General features: G+C 39.2%; 1 protein-coding gene across 1 annotated transcript in view; it reads right to left on the bottom strand.

Moving 5' to 3' along the window:
- The window catches only part of suclg2 (succinate-CoA ligase GDP-forming subunit beta), a 111805-nt gene that overhangs the window by 74287 nt on the left and 22448 nt on the right, over positions 1-15070 (bottom strand). The window contains exon 2 of the mRNA XM_042495608.1: positions 13112-13253. Coding sequence (XP_042351542.1) covers positions 13112-13253 — 142 coding nt within the window. The remainder of the gene's footprint in view (positions 1-13111; positions 13254-15070) is intronic.

Here is a 15070-nt window from a genome sequence, read left to right on the forward strand (position 1 = left end):
ATGGCTGAAAGGGAGGGACTAAAGCAAAGGAGAATATAAAGGTCAGACTGTGTGGGTAAAATGCAGAAGAAAGAGCAATGTTGTTTTGACTTGACATTACCAGTTAATAGCTATGTAAATGGACCACAACCCATTTACGTAGAAGTTATTAACATAATACTCGTTTCAAACTCTGGCCACGTAAACAGCAGCAGCATGGTTAATGGCTGCAAATTTGTGTTTGTGATTTTCTTTTATTAGTGTGCACAGACCAAATCAGTCTCATAAGTATATATAAGTAGTATAATTGACAAATATTCCACACAAATGAGCAAGGAACACCAATACAAATTTTAACAATCTATTATTCTATAATTATGTAACTCTGGTCTTTTGCAGACTGCACATTTACATGGTACAGTTGTACAAAAGGGCTGGACACAACATAACCAAATGTCAATAGTGTAAAAGTAGAAGTGAAAGGCTCCAGGCATGAACCAATCAAATCAAAACACGAGCCTCTTTCACATGACAGACGCAATGTTGTCACGTGTTGTTAAGAGATTTTAAGTTTTAAATTCACCAAAAACAACACCATTAGACCAGAGATAACATGTTGAATCTAATGACTCATTTTAAAATGCATTTTAATTTGCATTGTTGATATGTGTCTGTAAACACAGATGCAGCAATATAATGATATTATAGCGATATTGTGATATAAGTCTTCATATTGTCTTACATTTTGTATATTGTTATATACATTTACTTTCCTTTGTTTTCCTGATATTTAAATGCTGCATTACAGGAAGGTGATGAAATTTTCTGAACTTACAAGACTGTTCTAGCTGTTCTGTTATTCGTCTTCACCCACTAAGTCATTATATCCACATTACTCATGTTTATTTATCAAACATCTCCTTTTGTAAATATTTGGTGAAAAAAACAATAGTCACCCTCACAATACTGAAATTGAGATATTTGGTCAGAAATATTTTTATCTTTTCTCCATATCGCCCAGCTCCACTCATGAGTTCATCAATTTGAAACAGACATCAATAAACAGACCCTCTGTCTTTTTATCACTGCTGTGATTACAGGCGAGCTACCGCCATGTTTACACTGCAGGCAGCGGAGGCTGCAATGGTAACCGCTCACTGATGGACCTGATATGGCAAGTGACATGAAGATTGCAATATATTCAAGAGCAATATCCTATAAGACTGAGGCTGCATATTCTTTTGAAGTTCAAGAACCCAATGTAAGATCAATAGATGAGCAGCTGCCTCAGTGGCCTCTGTCCAGCAGACCAACGAGGAGAGGACACGACATGGGCTCCAGCTGGTGTACAGACGCACACAAACGCACAAAGCTCTAAGAGGATCTTCTTATCCCACACTACTTCAGACAAAGACAGAAGTGAAAGGGCCATGGTTGAGCCAACTCTACACAGCACTAACTGCTACTGTCAGCGCTTTTCACCAGAGACTCTGCCTCATTTTCTGAAGGGGGAAGATGAAAGTGGTCTTAAAAGGCGCTTGAAGTGTTGAAGTGCACGAGGCGGCTCTAGTGGGGACTGCGAATGAGAAGGGAGGGGATGTGCAGCGACAAGAGGTCTGACCATGTCCCATGTTTTTACCATGTTTGACAGTGAGATACACAGTATTTGTCTGTCCCCAGTTAAAATGGAAGCGGGTCCCATGTGTCCATAAGATAAATAGCACATCTGTGATTTTTTCTTTCAAAGCCATTATTACATAAAATGTTAGGTTTTTCCAAACATTTTCGTAGTCATTTGTGAGCTATGAATAGTATATCGCACACAGAGAGCTGAGTATAATAGAATTTGATGACGAAGGACCCCGGCCTTATACAACACTGTCATACAAATCCAGGTAGGCAAAAATTGGAAGGGGACTGGGGTGAATACAAAGAAAAGGCACACAGAGGGAAAGCAATAGGAGAAAAGAACATTACCGCATTGCTTCTCACGAATTCACTGCTCAATGAAGCATGGAATAGCCTTAATAAAACATGCAATTTCGAGCCAGTATTATCCAGATAATGGTTCTATCACTGAGCAAGTGTTGGGACAAAATGACATAAAAGTTGAACATGAGCATGAGTGATGCTAATGTGCCAAACTAACATATCACCCACAGCAGGGCTTCAAAATCTATGTTTGATTTGTGCAGTCCTTCTGCAATGCACAACTTAAACCAAAGATTACTTGTATAAAGGCATTTCACATCATTTTATCTTGGGCAAAATTCAATCAACTGTATAGCACTGAATACTTTTGGTCAAATAAAGTTGAAAATTTTGGGAACGGGGTTGTCACAGAATTCATCATTGAAATCTGTTACGTGCATTTTGTCATTGGGATGGTAGCTGTCTATATCTATGTGCTTTCAGGAATTCAATGAGTGAGACCTGCATTTTCAAGTGGTATTATTATTGATACCACTGTTGCAAAGACAACCTGATAGCTTTCCGTTTTCCTGTGAGCCAAGCAACTACCACAGTTTTCAGTTACATGGGTTGTTCCTCTGCCTGCTTTTTCTGCTAGTGATGGGCAAAAATGAAAAGACAAATATTTTTGAACAACTCTTTTTAGTGGCCCGTATGAACCTGGTCAGCCTGTCAAAAGTCTGAGTGCTAATGAATCGCAGACTCACTGTAGTGTACTGCTCACACTGCATGCTACAGCGAATGAACAAGCTAAGACTCACTGAATCGGACTCAAGTCCACACCTCTGCCAGCCAAGGCCAATGGCGGAATCATTTTATCCTTATCCCACAGTTGTTACATTATGCAATCAATGTTTACTCCATAATAATAACTTAAAGCAAAATACACAAGTTCAATGGGATCATAATCCTATAGCACATTAGAGCCAACAATTAAATCACATTTGAATGAATGAGAACACAATTTATTTTCAAATTAAACGCAGCCTGAGCAGGCTACTCCTACACTATGCGTTTTTTTTGTCATTTCCTTGGTGTTCAATACCTTCCCTAATTAACAAGCTAGCAGGTTAAATTTGTTCCCCATGTTTGAATGGAATTTACAGTTTCGAATGAAAAGCGATGGTTCATTAAAACAATATGTCTACCCTAGGGTCGTCAGGAATTTCTAACTTGATACTGATAGCCAAAAAAAATACTGGGTATTTGATAACATCTTTGATACCACGGGGGGAAATGTAAAAAAAAAAAAAAAAAAAAAAAAAAAAAAAAAGAAGACGCATAAGGAAAATCATAAAATATCAATAATGCATATAATAAGATTTATGAGCATCATGTCAAAAACTATTTTTTAGTATTAATTAGTAGTTTTTTGACAGTCCTGGTCTACCCTGAAATACTGGTACACATCAGGGTTTAAAAATGTCTGAACCCATTAATGGCCAAAGACCTTTTAACCCTCTTATATGAAAACAGCACATTAAAGAAAAGCACATCTGCCTAAATAAACTGAGAAAGCACAGCTCAGCATCTCCACTGACACAGACACCAGTCAGTTTGGGTATGAGGGAGGACTCGGGTGAGAGGCAAACGTCACGCATGAATAAGGAACCTCAGAGCGGCTTGTGGTGATGCCCATGTGGGGGAGGAGTGTTTCCATGACAGATGGTACAGGCTAGACAGTGTGTTGGGTTAGTGAAGAAGCATATGGTTCTCCCTAGATGATCTCATAAACCAGAGCCAGGCCCAGTCGGAGGTGTAAATGCTTCTCTGCACCCTGCCAGAGAAAGCAGAACCGTTGATATCACCAGCAAAACAAATGTGGAAGCAGACCAAGTGTGAGCATGCATGTTATGCAACATCTTATGAGACTTAGGCATTTTCATTTCACACCCTAACTAATAAACCAACGTATTACCACTACTGAGAACTAAAACGTATAGAATTTGGAGCAAATTCCAAATATAACAGTTATTCATCACATAGAGAACAAGAAGTCAAAAGTACGTTTTTTTTTAAAGTCACATTCACCATAATGTGTTATTCCATGCAAACAATTTGGTTATATCTACCTTCTTCTCCCTCATATTTTCACAACGGCAAAAGGCACTGATGTAATACATTGGCTTAATGTATTGCAATAAAACAGTTTGACCAGATATTTCTGGTCCGTGGAGTATATATATGTCTTGTTAAAAGAGAAATAAAACTGCAAGTGTGCATACATTACTAGCCATGAACATCATCTCTTTTCCTTTAGTAAGGAGAGTATTAGAAAAAGGTTCTAACTTTCCCCTACATACCATAGCACAAAGATGCAGGACTTCATGGCAGGGAACTTCCTGTCTGTCCTCCCTGTTGCTGTCACAGTTACAGCTGCTCTGGACCTCTACACCACTAAGTCCTTCCAACATGCCCTTGGCTTTGTGTCTGGTATATCCCATGTCTCTCCACACGGTTAGTGACAGGGAAACGCAGTGGATGTGTCTGGGAGTCCATCCCGCAGCCGTGCAGGGAGTCTTCTCTGCACCTCACTGCACAATGGGAAACCCATAACCACTGGATTTCATGAAGGGCGAGATCAAATTATCTCACCAAACCCTAGGTCTGCTGGTGCATGCCTCCATTCCTGTGCCATTTTGCTGCAGGTTGTTGCAATCTCCGTACCCTTTCACTTTCAGCAGATATGGTTTACCATGCAGCCTCTGACTCAAAGCTGGATGCTACAGCACATACTGATAATTTATTTATATGCAAAGATCCAATCTAAAATGTGTATTGATATCATTATTAGGGATGGGCATTTGAAGTTATTTTAATTTTCAAGTAATTCAAGTAATAAAGTTTGTTTTGTTTTTGTTTTTTTAAAGGAGCTTTTTGCACATTAAACCAGCTTAGACTGAGGAGTGTTGGAAAGTATAACTTAAGTACTGTGAAAAGAAGATCCTGTATACTGTGCTTGCTTACTCTCACAATTTATTGGTTATAGTAAAGTTTCAGTCGCTCTGGACTTCTGAAACTCTGGATTGTCATCAAGAGTAAAAATACTCTTGACCTAGAAATGTAAAATATTAGCATAACCAAAAAACCATGGTGCTGAGCATGAGCAGTGTGTGGAATCATCTTTTGTCAAGACTCATATTTGAGTACTTGCATGAAATTATAGAACTTAAGAACTTGCAAAAAAAGGAGGGGGGCCAAGGAGGCACCAAGCAAAACAATACATTTTTACCCATTTTAAATAGAAATGAAAAAAACAGAATAGTTATGCTCGCATGTGAGGTTAAGGCGATTGCTGCTTATACATTGAACAAATACTGACATGCATATTAAGTACTTGAGTAATAATGCCCATTCCTAATTACCATACACATGTGACTTGAAATGTATCATTAGCAAACGCTGAAACCTGACACACACGAGGATGGTTGCAATGAGGCTGGTGATGATGTCTTGCAAGCTATTTTTGAATGTTAAATAATCTAAATTGGCATTTACTCTACATTTGATTTGTGCATGGCATCTGGCATGTACCCAACATGCTCAGGTCACCCTGAGAAGAGTGGCACTAACACTATCAGTAGTCATGGCAAAATACAATTTAAGCCTGTATTTTGTGGAAAAGATACAATAAGATTTGTCTCACTTTGCAGATCACAGGCCGGAGGCATAGAGGGGGTCTGAGCTGCCACAGAGAGCAGAAGACTAAATGAGCAGACTGAAAACAATCACTTTCAGAAACACACAACAACAGTGTCCTTGGCTTTGAGCTACTTTTATTTACACATCATCTGAAGCACAGTGTAAGCCTCATTGACTTGATTTTAAGGGCTCCTGAAAATCATCAGTAACCAAAAACAGAGCCTCTCACCTTTCTAAACTGTTATATATATATATATATATATATATATAAAACGTAACAGCATGGCCAACTAAATGGTGTATGTTTCCAAAGCTGGTTCTAATGTTTACCTCAGCCAGTAACATTTTGAGAGCTTTCAAGCATGTCAACTTAAAATAGCAAAGCATGGCAGATTGAAACTGATGGAGACGCATTTGTCAGATGAGTAGGTCTCTTTCTCTCATACACCATCACAAAAAGCACAAGCAAAACCAAATCCGCATGCCTGCACGAACAAACACACACATCTACCTCATCAATGAGTTGGCTTATGTCAAGGTAGCTCGCTATTATTCAGTGACCCAACATATCAAGTTAACTACCCCTCTAATAAGCACACATGAGATTTGACAGCCATGCATAAAAACTGCACTGTTTACACTGAATATTCATAGCAAAGGGAAATAAATTAAAATGCTTCCCACCTCTGTTAATCGTCATTCTGGCAGTGAGGCTGTGCTTAGCACAAAGTGGGAAGAGAAGCAGAGGTAGAATGAGGTGAATGAGGAATGAGAGAAACTGAGGTAACTTTAAAAACTGAACACAAGACAGTGTGAGAAGAGAAACAGAAAGATACAGCGAATGTAATCGCAACACAATCTATCAAAGCCAAGTCAGGAGGATGACAACGCTTAAGAAAGACAACATATTCCAAACTCATCCCATATGAGGTGTACACATAAGCAAGTATATGTTGCTCCCATTCATCACACAGACTCAACATGCGGCACAGATAAGAATCCAAAGCAATGTTTTCTTCCATTGCTGCTTTGTCAATGAATGATTGCTGGAGGAGGCAGGAGGCATGACAGACATGAAGGGCTTTCACAGCAAGGAAGGGGAGGGAAAATGTGGTTTTGATTTAAAATTCAGACTGAAAATCCATCAAGATTTGCTCAACAGATGCATCTGTCAAGCGGGTGGCGCCACACAAAGTGGACTGCATAATCACATTCTCTTTGGCTGTAGCAGGGCACAGGTATGTGTATGTTTGTGTGCATGTGCATGGCCGTGCATATGTGCTTCAGAAGAAAAGACAGAATCTATATTCATTACTGGACTTGCTTTGATATCTCAAACCAGTAGATAGCAACCAGGTCTGTGTAAAAAAAAAACCTGCATGTATATTGATATATATATATAGTGTATATCTGTGTATATGAGTGTGTTCACATCACTGCAAAGAAAGGGAATTCAGTCTTGCATTGACTGAAGCCATGTGCTGTTTTAGATAACATATTAAGGCACTTCTGCCAGAGAAAAAAAATGTACAAATACCCATACCCACAAGTTTTCAAAGATGGGGTTATTTGAATATTGTCACCAATTACTCATGATGCCTGAGGTGTCACAAAGCTCTATTAGCTGATTTACTAGAAGACGTTCTTACTCCATTTCCCAACTAGTATTATCCTCATGCACAACTCAAGGTAGGTATGCATCATGGGATGTGTAGGTATTGCTCGCCAAAGGGCTTAACATCTGTTTTCTCATTGGCATTGATTCCTTATGTGCCTTTGATCAAACTGTCACTGTTTTTCACTTGTCCATATGATCACATTATGCCTTTTTTTTAACTAATGGGTACTATTTATAAAAAAGCATTGAGAACTGAGGTATTTTTTTTAATTAAAAGAGCAGTGACTAAAATTTAATCGCATCAAGCAGCGAGGATTGCAGATTGCAACTAGCTGAAACTATCAAGCCTGAATTCCTGGTTAGAATTCCCAAAGTGTTCATGGTTCAGGTGTTTTTCACCAGGAGCTGAATTATCTCCAGAGGTCTCCTCCTCTCCAAGACAAACAGATCTGTTGATCTTAAGTGGTAAAAACAATGAATAAAGCAGTTTCACTTTAAATTTCGGTGTTTTTCTGGTGGGTGATGTGAAAACACACATGGCCCTATCTAGAGTAAGTGTTTGGTTTGTCCTTTAAGGGCTCCTGTAGAAACATGGGGGTGAAACATGGTGGACTCTGTGGATGAGGTCTTGCTCACTATGTAGATATAAACGGCTCATTCAACGGCAACAAAAATACGACTATTATCATTTAGATGATTATACATGAAAGAAAAAAAAAAATTATATTATTAAATTATTATATTATATTCAATTTCTGCCAATAGGCTATATCCCACTAAATTCTATACATTGGACCTTTAACTGTTCTTTGGTTGTTTCATGAGCCTAATGAAGCACTGAGCAAAACCTGTTCATAAAAGATTCTTGATCATACACTATATATTTTTAATAGGCTGAGTGTTGGGTTGCCACAAACATTTGTAGCTTCCCTTTTCTGAATTCTTTAAGGTCACATTTTAGGAAGCATGGAAATAGAAAGTGCTTCTGAAAGTTCACTGCAGCATGCCAGAGTAGTATCACATTACAAACATCAATTATTGATTCTGCAAGGGAGTCATGTACTTTTACTTTCCCCTATTTACTGCGGAAGAGCAGATCACATTTTTGGAAGCACAAATGACTATTATCTTAGCTCTATAAACAGAAAAAAGACCAGATATCTGAATGCCTAAAAATCTGTGGGGAGATAGTAAATATCCAAAAGTGTGATAAATTAAGATATTAAGTATGTAAAACACTTTTAAATCAAAGCATTTCGATATTAAAGTAATGATGTCACTTCAAGGTCCAAAAGTTTACTTGTCAAAAGTACAGCTAGGTCCTTGGACTTGGACACACACGCACACACACACACACAAAACACAAAAATTAAAAACTTGGGTATGAGACCAGTGGATGTGGGTCATTGGTTTTAGAAAGACAACAGTGCCATTCTCTCCCAGTGGAGCACGTATTACAAAAACTTTGGACTTTCTGATAACTCCCCGCACAGCTCACCCAGTATGGGGCCCTACTTTCCATGAGCCATTAGCTGGTTGTGAGTTACCCATCTGCCACAATGTAAACTCTCCCCTGAGTTGTCATTCAAGTGAAAGGGAATCAATGGTCCATGTCGGATTTTTTTTTTTTTTTTCATGTTTTGATAGAGAGGGAGAAGGATTTTAAGCTATTTGTCCTCAGCGATAATAGAACAAATCAATCTGTGGCCACTTTGGGAGAGTTGGACCACTCTACAGTACACCAGAGGAGTGAGAAGAGTTTCTATATAGCATAGCCGCAATTGAACTGTCAACTTAACCACTTCATGGTTAAGTGAGTGTAGCCGAGAGGAGAACACTGGTCTGTGTGCATGTGTGTGTGTGTGCGTGTGCGTGTGCGTGTGCGTGTGCGTGCGTGTGTGTGTGTGTGTGCTCTGCGTGTTTCATATGGGCTAGCTTAACCTACGCATGTCATTCATCTGTGTCTCTGCTTCTATGCTTGACTGGTTCACTCTATTACGTATGCAGGGAACCAGGGGCTCACAGCAGGATATCAGCACCACACAGAAATCCATTTCAGTCGCTCCTGGTCAGCTAAGATACACCATCCATATCCCCTGTAGAGAGCCATATTCTGTGTAGGGAATGGATTTGAGAACCGGTTCCAGTTGAGAACCGGTTCCAAATTGTCCAAATCATCTGAATTAAATGCCTTCAAGCTGAGGCTGCTTAATCAATTGAAATGTTATCGAAATTGCAATATGGCCAAGCGCAATAACAAATTCCAAGAGCTGCAGTTTAATGATGTATGTAAAATGTGTCCCGACATGCCATTATAAGTGAGGCATTGTGGTGCTACATAGATGCCCTGACCTAAAAATCCTATTCCAGACGTAAGGGAACATGCTTCTTTTGTACAGGCCCCAGTAAAATCAAATCATCATTTTTCTATATGCATTTTTTTTAAGTGACAATAAAATGCAAAAACAATATCATTCCAAAACCATCAATTACTTTTATAGATGCCAACAAGAAGGAATCTTGGTGGAGAGGAAGAAATGTTCCAAAGTGTAGCTTTAGTTTACAAAGAAAGATGACAGTGATGCTCGTCTGTAAAATGAAAATGTCAAAAAGGGTGAAAATACCAACAATGTGCTGCAACATCTTTTGACACGAATGAAATTCCAGTAACGCTTTGACAGTCTAGACAGGAATACCACTGATTCCAAACCGAGCAGCATGTCTGCAACCAAGGTTAAATATTATGTTATAAGGACATTAGTGCCATGTAGGCTCAGCACATTTTTCTCTGACTAAAAAACCTTCAATGAAAACAAATGCTGTACAAATATTCTCTAATTTCATCTTCACTGTGACTCAGAGATCATAAAACAGTTGATGCTGATGTTTTTTTTTTCCACAGAGAAGGTATCAGTATCAGGTATCAGTAAGGCAATTGATAAAGAATTGGACCACAAGCAGAATTGATAACAGCATTGTGAACAATAAAATGTTATCAATTCCCATCCCTAACGCTGTGTCCTCTTGAGCCATAAAACTGCGCTCCATCCAGGGCTGGATTCACCCACAGCCCCTCTCTCGCCCCCTTGTTATCAGGGCTTAACAGTCTCAGTTTGCATTTCAGCCCAACAGATCACAACTACAGAGGTTACTGATCTCCCACATTCTCTCATTCTCTGTTACATTCATGTATGACCTAACGTGGCCCAAGAGTGAGCCGTACACATTCACGTCAGAGACGCTTTGTGTATCTGAAGAAATGAAGCATCAGTAGATGCTCACATGCGTGCTTTAATAGTGAGCCAGCAATAGTCACAGGAAACAAAAAGTGTGAGGAATACACACACATGTACTCGGACACTGACCAAAGCTGTGTGCATAAATGGAGTTCAGAAGCAGCTTGGAAGCACTGTGGGAATAGAGGAGTTGATTTACCAAGCCAACTGCAAATTACTGCCAGAGCTGCAAAAATTTGCGTTGGCACATGTTTTCAATTTAGCTGGGAATTTACTTACACTCAGTCAAGTTCATTTCAATGCACTACTGCTAATTAAGACCTGATGCTGGGCTATTTAACACGTGTCTTGTCCATTTCAGGAAAGCAATGGAGCGCGAAAGAAAGTGTAACTTCTCTGCTACTGAGCTTGAAATATTGGTTGAAAAAGCCAATGAATACATTTCTGCACTGCAGTCATGCAATTACCTCTATTACAGTGAACAATCCACAATGATAAATCACTTCCAGCCAACATTTGTATGAAGTTCCTTTCCTTCTGTTCACATAATATTTTGCAGTTCAACATAGAAATGTCCCAAGATATTCTTTAACAATAACCCCAGCATGCTTCTTTTTTTTAACTGAAACAGCCCAAATGACTATACCATAACTATAGACAAATGTAATCTGACTTTGTTAGCATCTAATAAAGCACCATAAATCCTGAGTGATAAGTAAATCAATCCTTGACACTGGCCCGGGTTTTATTAAGCTGTCCGTTCCATTGTAACTCCTTTGTCCCAGGTTTTCTTTCTCTCCTTTTACGTCCCAAGCAATATAGGTACTGCCATTAAAATACATGTCCTCTTCCTCCTATTCAGTTTATCTTTGTCTGCATCGTAACCAGGGCCCCTGAAAGCAGCGCCCCAGGCGCTGGAGCCCAAAGGCAGCGAGAGTGGCACCTCTCTGGCTGACAACCAACCTGGCTGCACTATCAGAAAGCCACCGCTGTAGTTGGAGAGGACACTGAATAAAATATAAAGCTGAGGGTGGAAATTATACACGCTATGTGTTGCAAGTTGGGCAATTTAGTGTGGGAAGAAAGTGGAGCAGGGAAGGTAGGGGATTGGAGAGAAAGCCATGTGTGGGTGCATACAAATGTGTGTTAAACACATGCTGTTTCACTGTTCATGCGAGTATGAGGTATTTGTTAAGATTTGTTTAAGAGAATAAATTTAGAGTTTCAGTCACTTCCTTGCATGGCTTTGTGTGAGTGTGTGGAGGCAATAATCCAAATTGTAACCAAGGATTAAAAATAAATACATTCAAATAATAAAAAAAAGGAAAAACAAAACAAAAGAGCATGCAAAACGTGAGATACTGAACACGAGAGGTTGTGAAACAAATTAGTGCGGATGAGTGTGTGATGAAAAACCAAGCAGGCACAACCACTAAGCTCAAAAAAAGCAGGCTTCCGCACATAAGCAAACAGCATAAAGACGAGATTAAACATGATAAAACTTCAACCCTGATTAACCACAGCCATTTGCACGTCCTGTACCAGGTCTGCAGAGCCATGCAGCACAAATCGGACTGTTAAGGTTTCACAGTGTACAGCAGTAAAATGACAAAGTCATTAAAAGCCAAAAACAAACTTATTATCACCACTAAATAAAGAATGATCTTATCTTCTTCTGCTGTGAAGCAATGCTGTGGCCACGTGCTTCAGGGGTGAACCATTTCATGAATATTTCAACAGGCTTCATGTGTTGCTGGAGCAAGGTGCATTTTTCTTTTCTGTACTTTGTCAGATCTCATTACCATATCATCAAGAGACTGAGATCAAAGACATGACAATTCAAAATTATTTGAAATTAAAGTCATGCCAATGTTCAAGAAACAAAAACAATCAGAAGCACGCAGACTTTTCAGTTTATTTATCACATAGCAAATGTCAAATAAGCCCAGATGAAATATGGCTGAAAAATGAACCTCAATATCAACCTGTCCACAGAGTTGAATGTTGAAAACTGTGAAGTACTCAAAATTAGCACTGAATGCTTTCCCAGATCTTTTTTGTTTAGTTATCTAATCAAATATTTCTCTTGATTTGAAACACAACTTTGCCAATTCTACAATATTTTGGTCCTTATTGGGCATGACTGCCTGTGTTCATACAGCATTTAACAGTGCTGTTGAAAATTAGGCTTGTTAAATAAACATAAAGGATTCAAATAAAAGGTGTTTTTTGAAGCTGCAGTGTAGAAGATTGTGATGTTTATTACAGCCTCAGTAATATTTACTGCCTTCATTTGACTCACCACTCTGCTCACCCGTCAGAGCAGGTCTAGTCTGTGTCTGTCTTTGCCCATAAGAGACACACAATCCCTCAGTGTTGCTTTTTATTATTCATGATGTGTAACCAATCAGATAGTGCTGTGGGCGGGACACTGAGTGTGGCTGCGTAAGGTTGATTGCAAACAGAGACAGGCGGTGGTATCAGAGCCAAAGTAGCACATTTTTTAAAATTAACCTATTCAGAGGCTATTAGATAAAACAAATAACAATTTAAATAATAATATTAACAAAAAAGAGGTCGCGACCGAATCGTGTGCTGGTGTGACAAAATGAGAAAGTTGATAGCACAAGTGCTACCTGTGGAAAAGTTATTCTGCTCTACTCACTGAGTCTCTTCGCAGCCTCCAGGGCCTCAGAAGCTGTGTCGGCCACATAGAAGCGCTGGACGGCCACGCCACTCTCTTGCATCAGCTTCTTGCTCTGGTACTCTTGCAGATTCAGCCATCTCCTGGGACTCAACCAGGTGCACTGGAGGGGAAAAAGGAAAGCAGGGAGGCAGAATGAGCAAGTGTGACTTGTAAGTGAAAGATAGTTAAAACAGGGCTGTAAAAGCTACTGATCCCGAGCATGCCTGATATTAACAATATTTCCCCTTCAGGAAATATCTCTCCAACAACACAAAAACATGTGTAACACCTGCCTCTGAGTATACAGGCTACATCCTTTCTTCTCTTCTCTCCTCCCTCCTACAGTCTCACTCTCTATTTTTCTGTAATGAGGCAGGCACCCGGGCCTAAGCTGTAGGACAGCTCCGAAGCTGTTTGCCCCATCAGCAGACACAGGCCGTGTCAGCTCCAGCTGTTGTTGCTATTAAAAGGAAATTGGCTTTTTAATGTGACAGAGACACAGGCTGTATTAGAGTTAGAATCCCTCCACAACAGCACACACTACAATGTGCATGTGTGTGTGTATGAGTGCAACGTGTGGGCATATGTGTGTGTGTGTGTGTGTGTGTGTGTGCATGTAAATGTTTTTACAGGTGAATCTTCAGGGAGTCGTTAAGGAGAGAAAGGCCATTAAAGCAAAGGGAAAACAAGGATTGCAAGGTAAATTATGGTTCAGCGTGTTTATTTCCTCACCCAGTGAAGATCAAACTAACATGATAATAACATTGCACTACATTATGTTGCTGACTGCATCAAGTTAAACTGACCTTACCTGTTCTCTGCTGTAACTCTGTTTGAGCTAAAGTAGTTATTTGAGGACACCTGCATGAATATACGAGGCATGTGGACAAATTATTATGTGCAACACAACGACATCCTGTGATGCTGGTAAAATGTTATTGTACTGTATGTTGTTCTACTACCAGAGTACTGTTTGTAAGACATTGTCAATACTACATCAATACAGCAAAATCAAAAGCTTCATTACACCAACTGTGCTTCAGTCTGCATGGTCGATATTCTGCTTTTAACCACAATCATTAGTTTTTATAAAAAAGTAGCCAACTGCCCCAGCTGGGTCTCGTGCTTAACAGTGGGAAAAATACATTTCTGTGGGGACAAAAACACAACCTTAAATATGGCGATAGCATCAAGCAGCGCACCACACCTTGAAATTGAATCTGTGTGCTTCGAAACTGACTTGAGAAAATTATGGCAGTAGGGTGAAATTATTCTGAAAATGTCGACAGAGATGCAAACCGACCAACAAGACCAATGTGAAAATAGTGATACGGTTGAATTTAAATAACCATGGCTTTACAATCTAAGAATATGGCATTGTGAAATAAAATCAATTAATAGCAGATTGAAAAAGTAATCAAGAACTTAAACACTCAAGCAAACACAGTGTCTGAAGTGGGACAGTTGGAGAACATCATGTGTTTTTTGACACAAAGCTGAAAGCAACGCTCATTTTTGCTATTAGCAAATTAATAATATGAAAGAGTGAAAGATATCAGGTGTGGCTAAATAAATACTCTTCATTATGTTAACTCATAGCAGTGAATTTTACACTTGCATTAAGTTGCACATATACCAGCACTTATCAAACAACTTTGTGAAGTTTAGTTGAAAACGACAACCATAAACCTGCAGCATTCAGTGTCGGGCTTACCATTTATATTATGTTTTTCAAGGTCTCAGGATAGATTATGTTTCATGAATGTTCAAAAGCCAACAGGTTTTATGCAAAGCAATTTGCCTGCTATCAGCTTCATTTATACGGGAGAAAAAATTAAATCTTCTGGACGCTTGGTTAACTATGCCTGATGATTTTTTCAGTGTCAGTTTTGGTGGTCTATAATATTTGTAAGGGCTGTCAGTGACAGCAACTGCAAG

The sequence above is a fragment of the Plectropomus leopardus genome, chromosome 2, assembly GCF_008729295.1.
Source record: "Plectropomus leopardus isolate mb chromosome 2, YSFRI_Pleo_2.0, whole genome shotgun sequence".
Taxonomy (NCBI): domain Eukaryota; kingdom Metazoa; phylum Chordata; class Actinopteri; order Perciformes; family Serranidae; genus Plectropomus; species Plectropomus leopardus.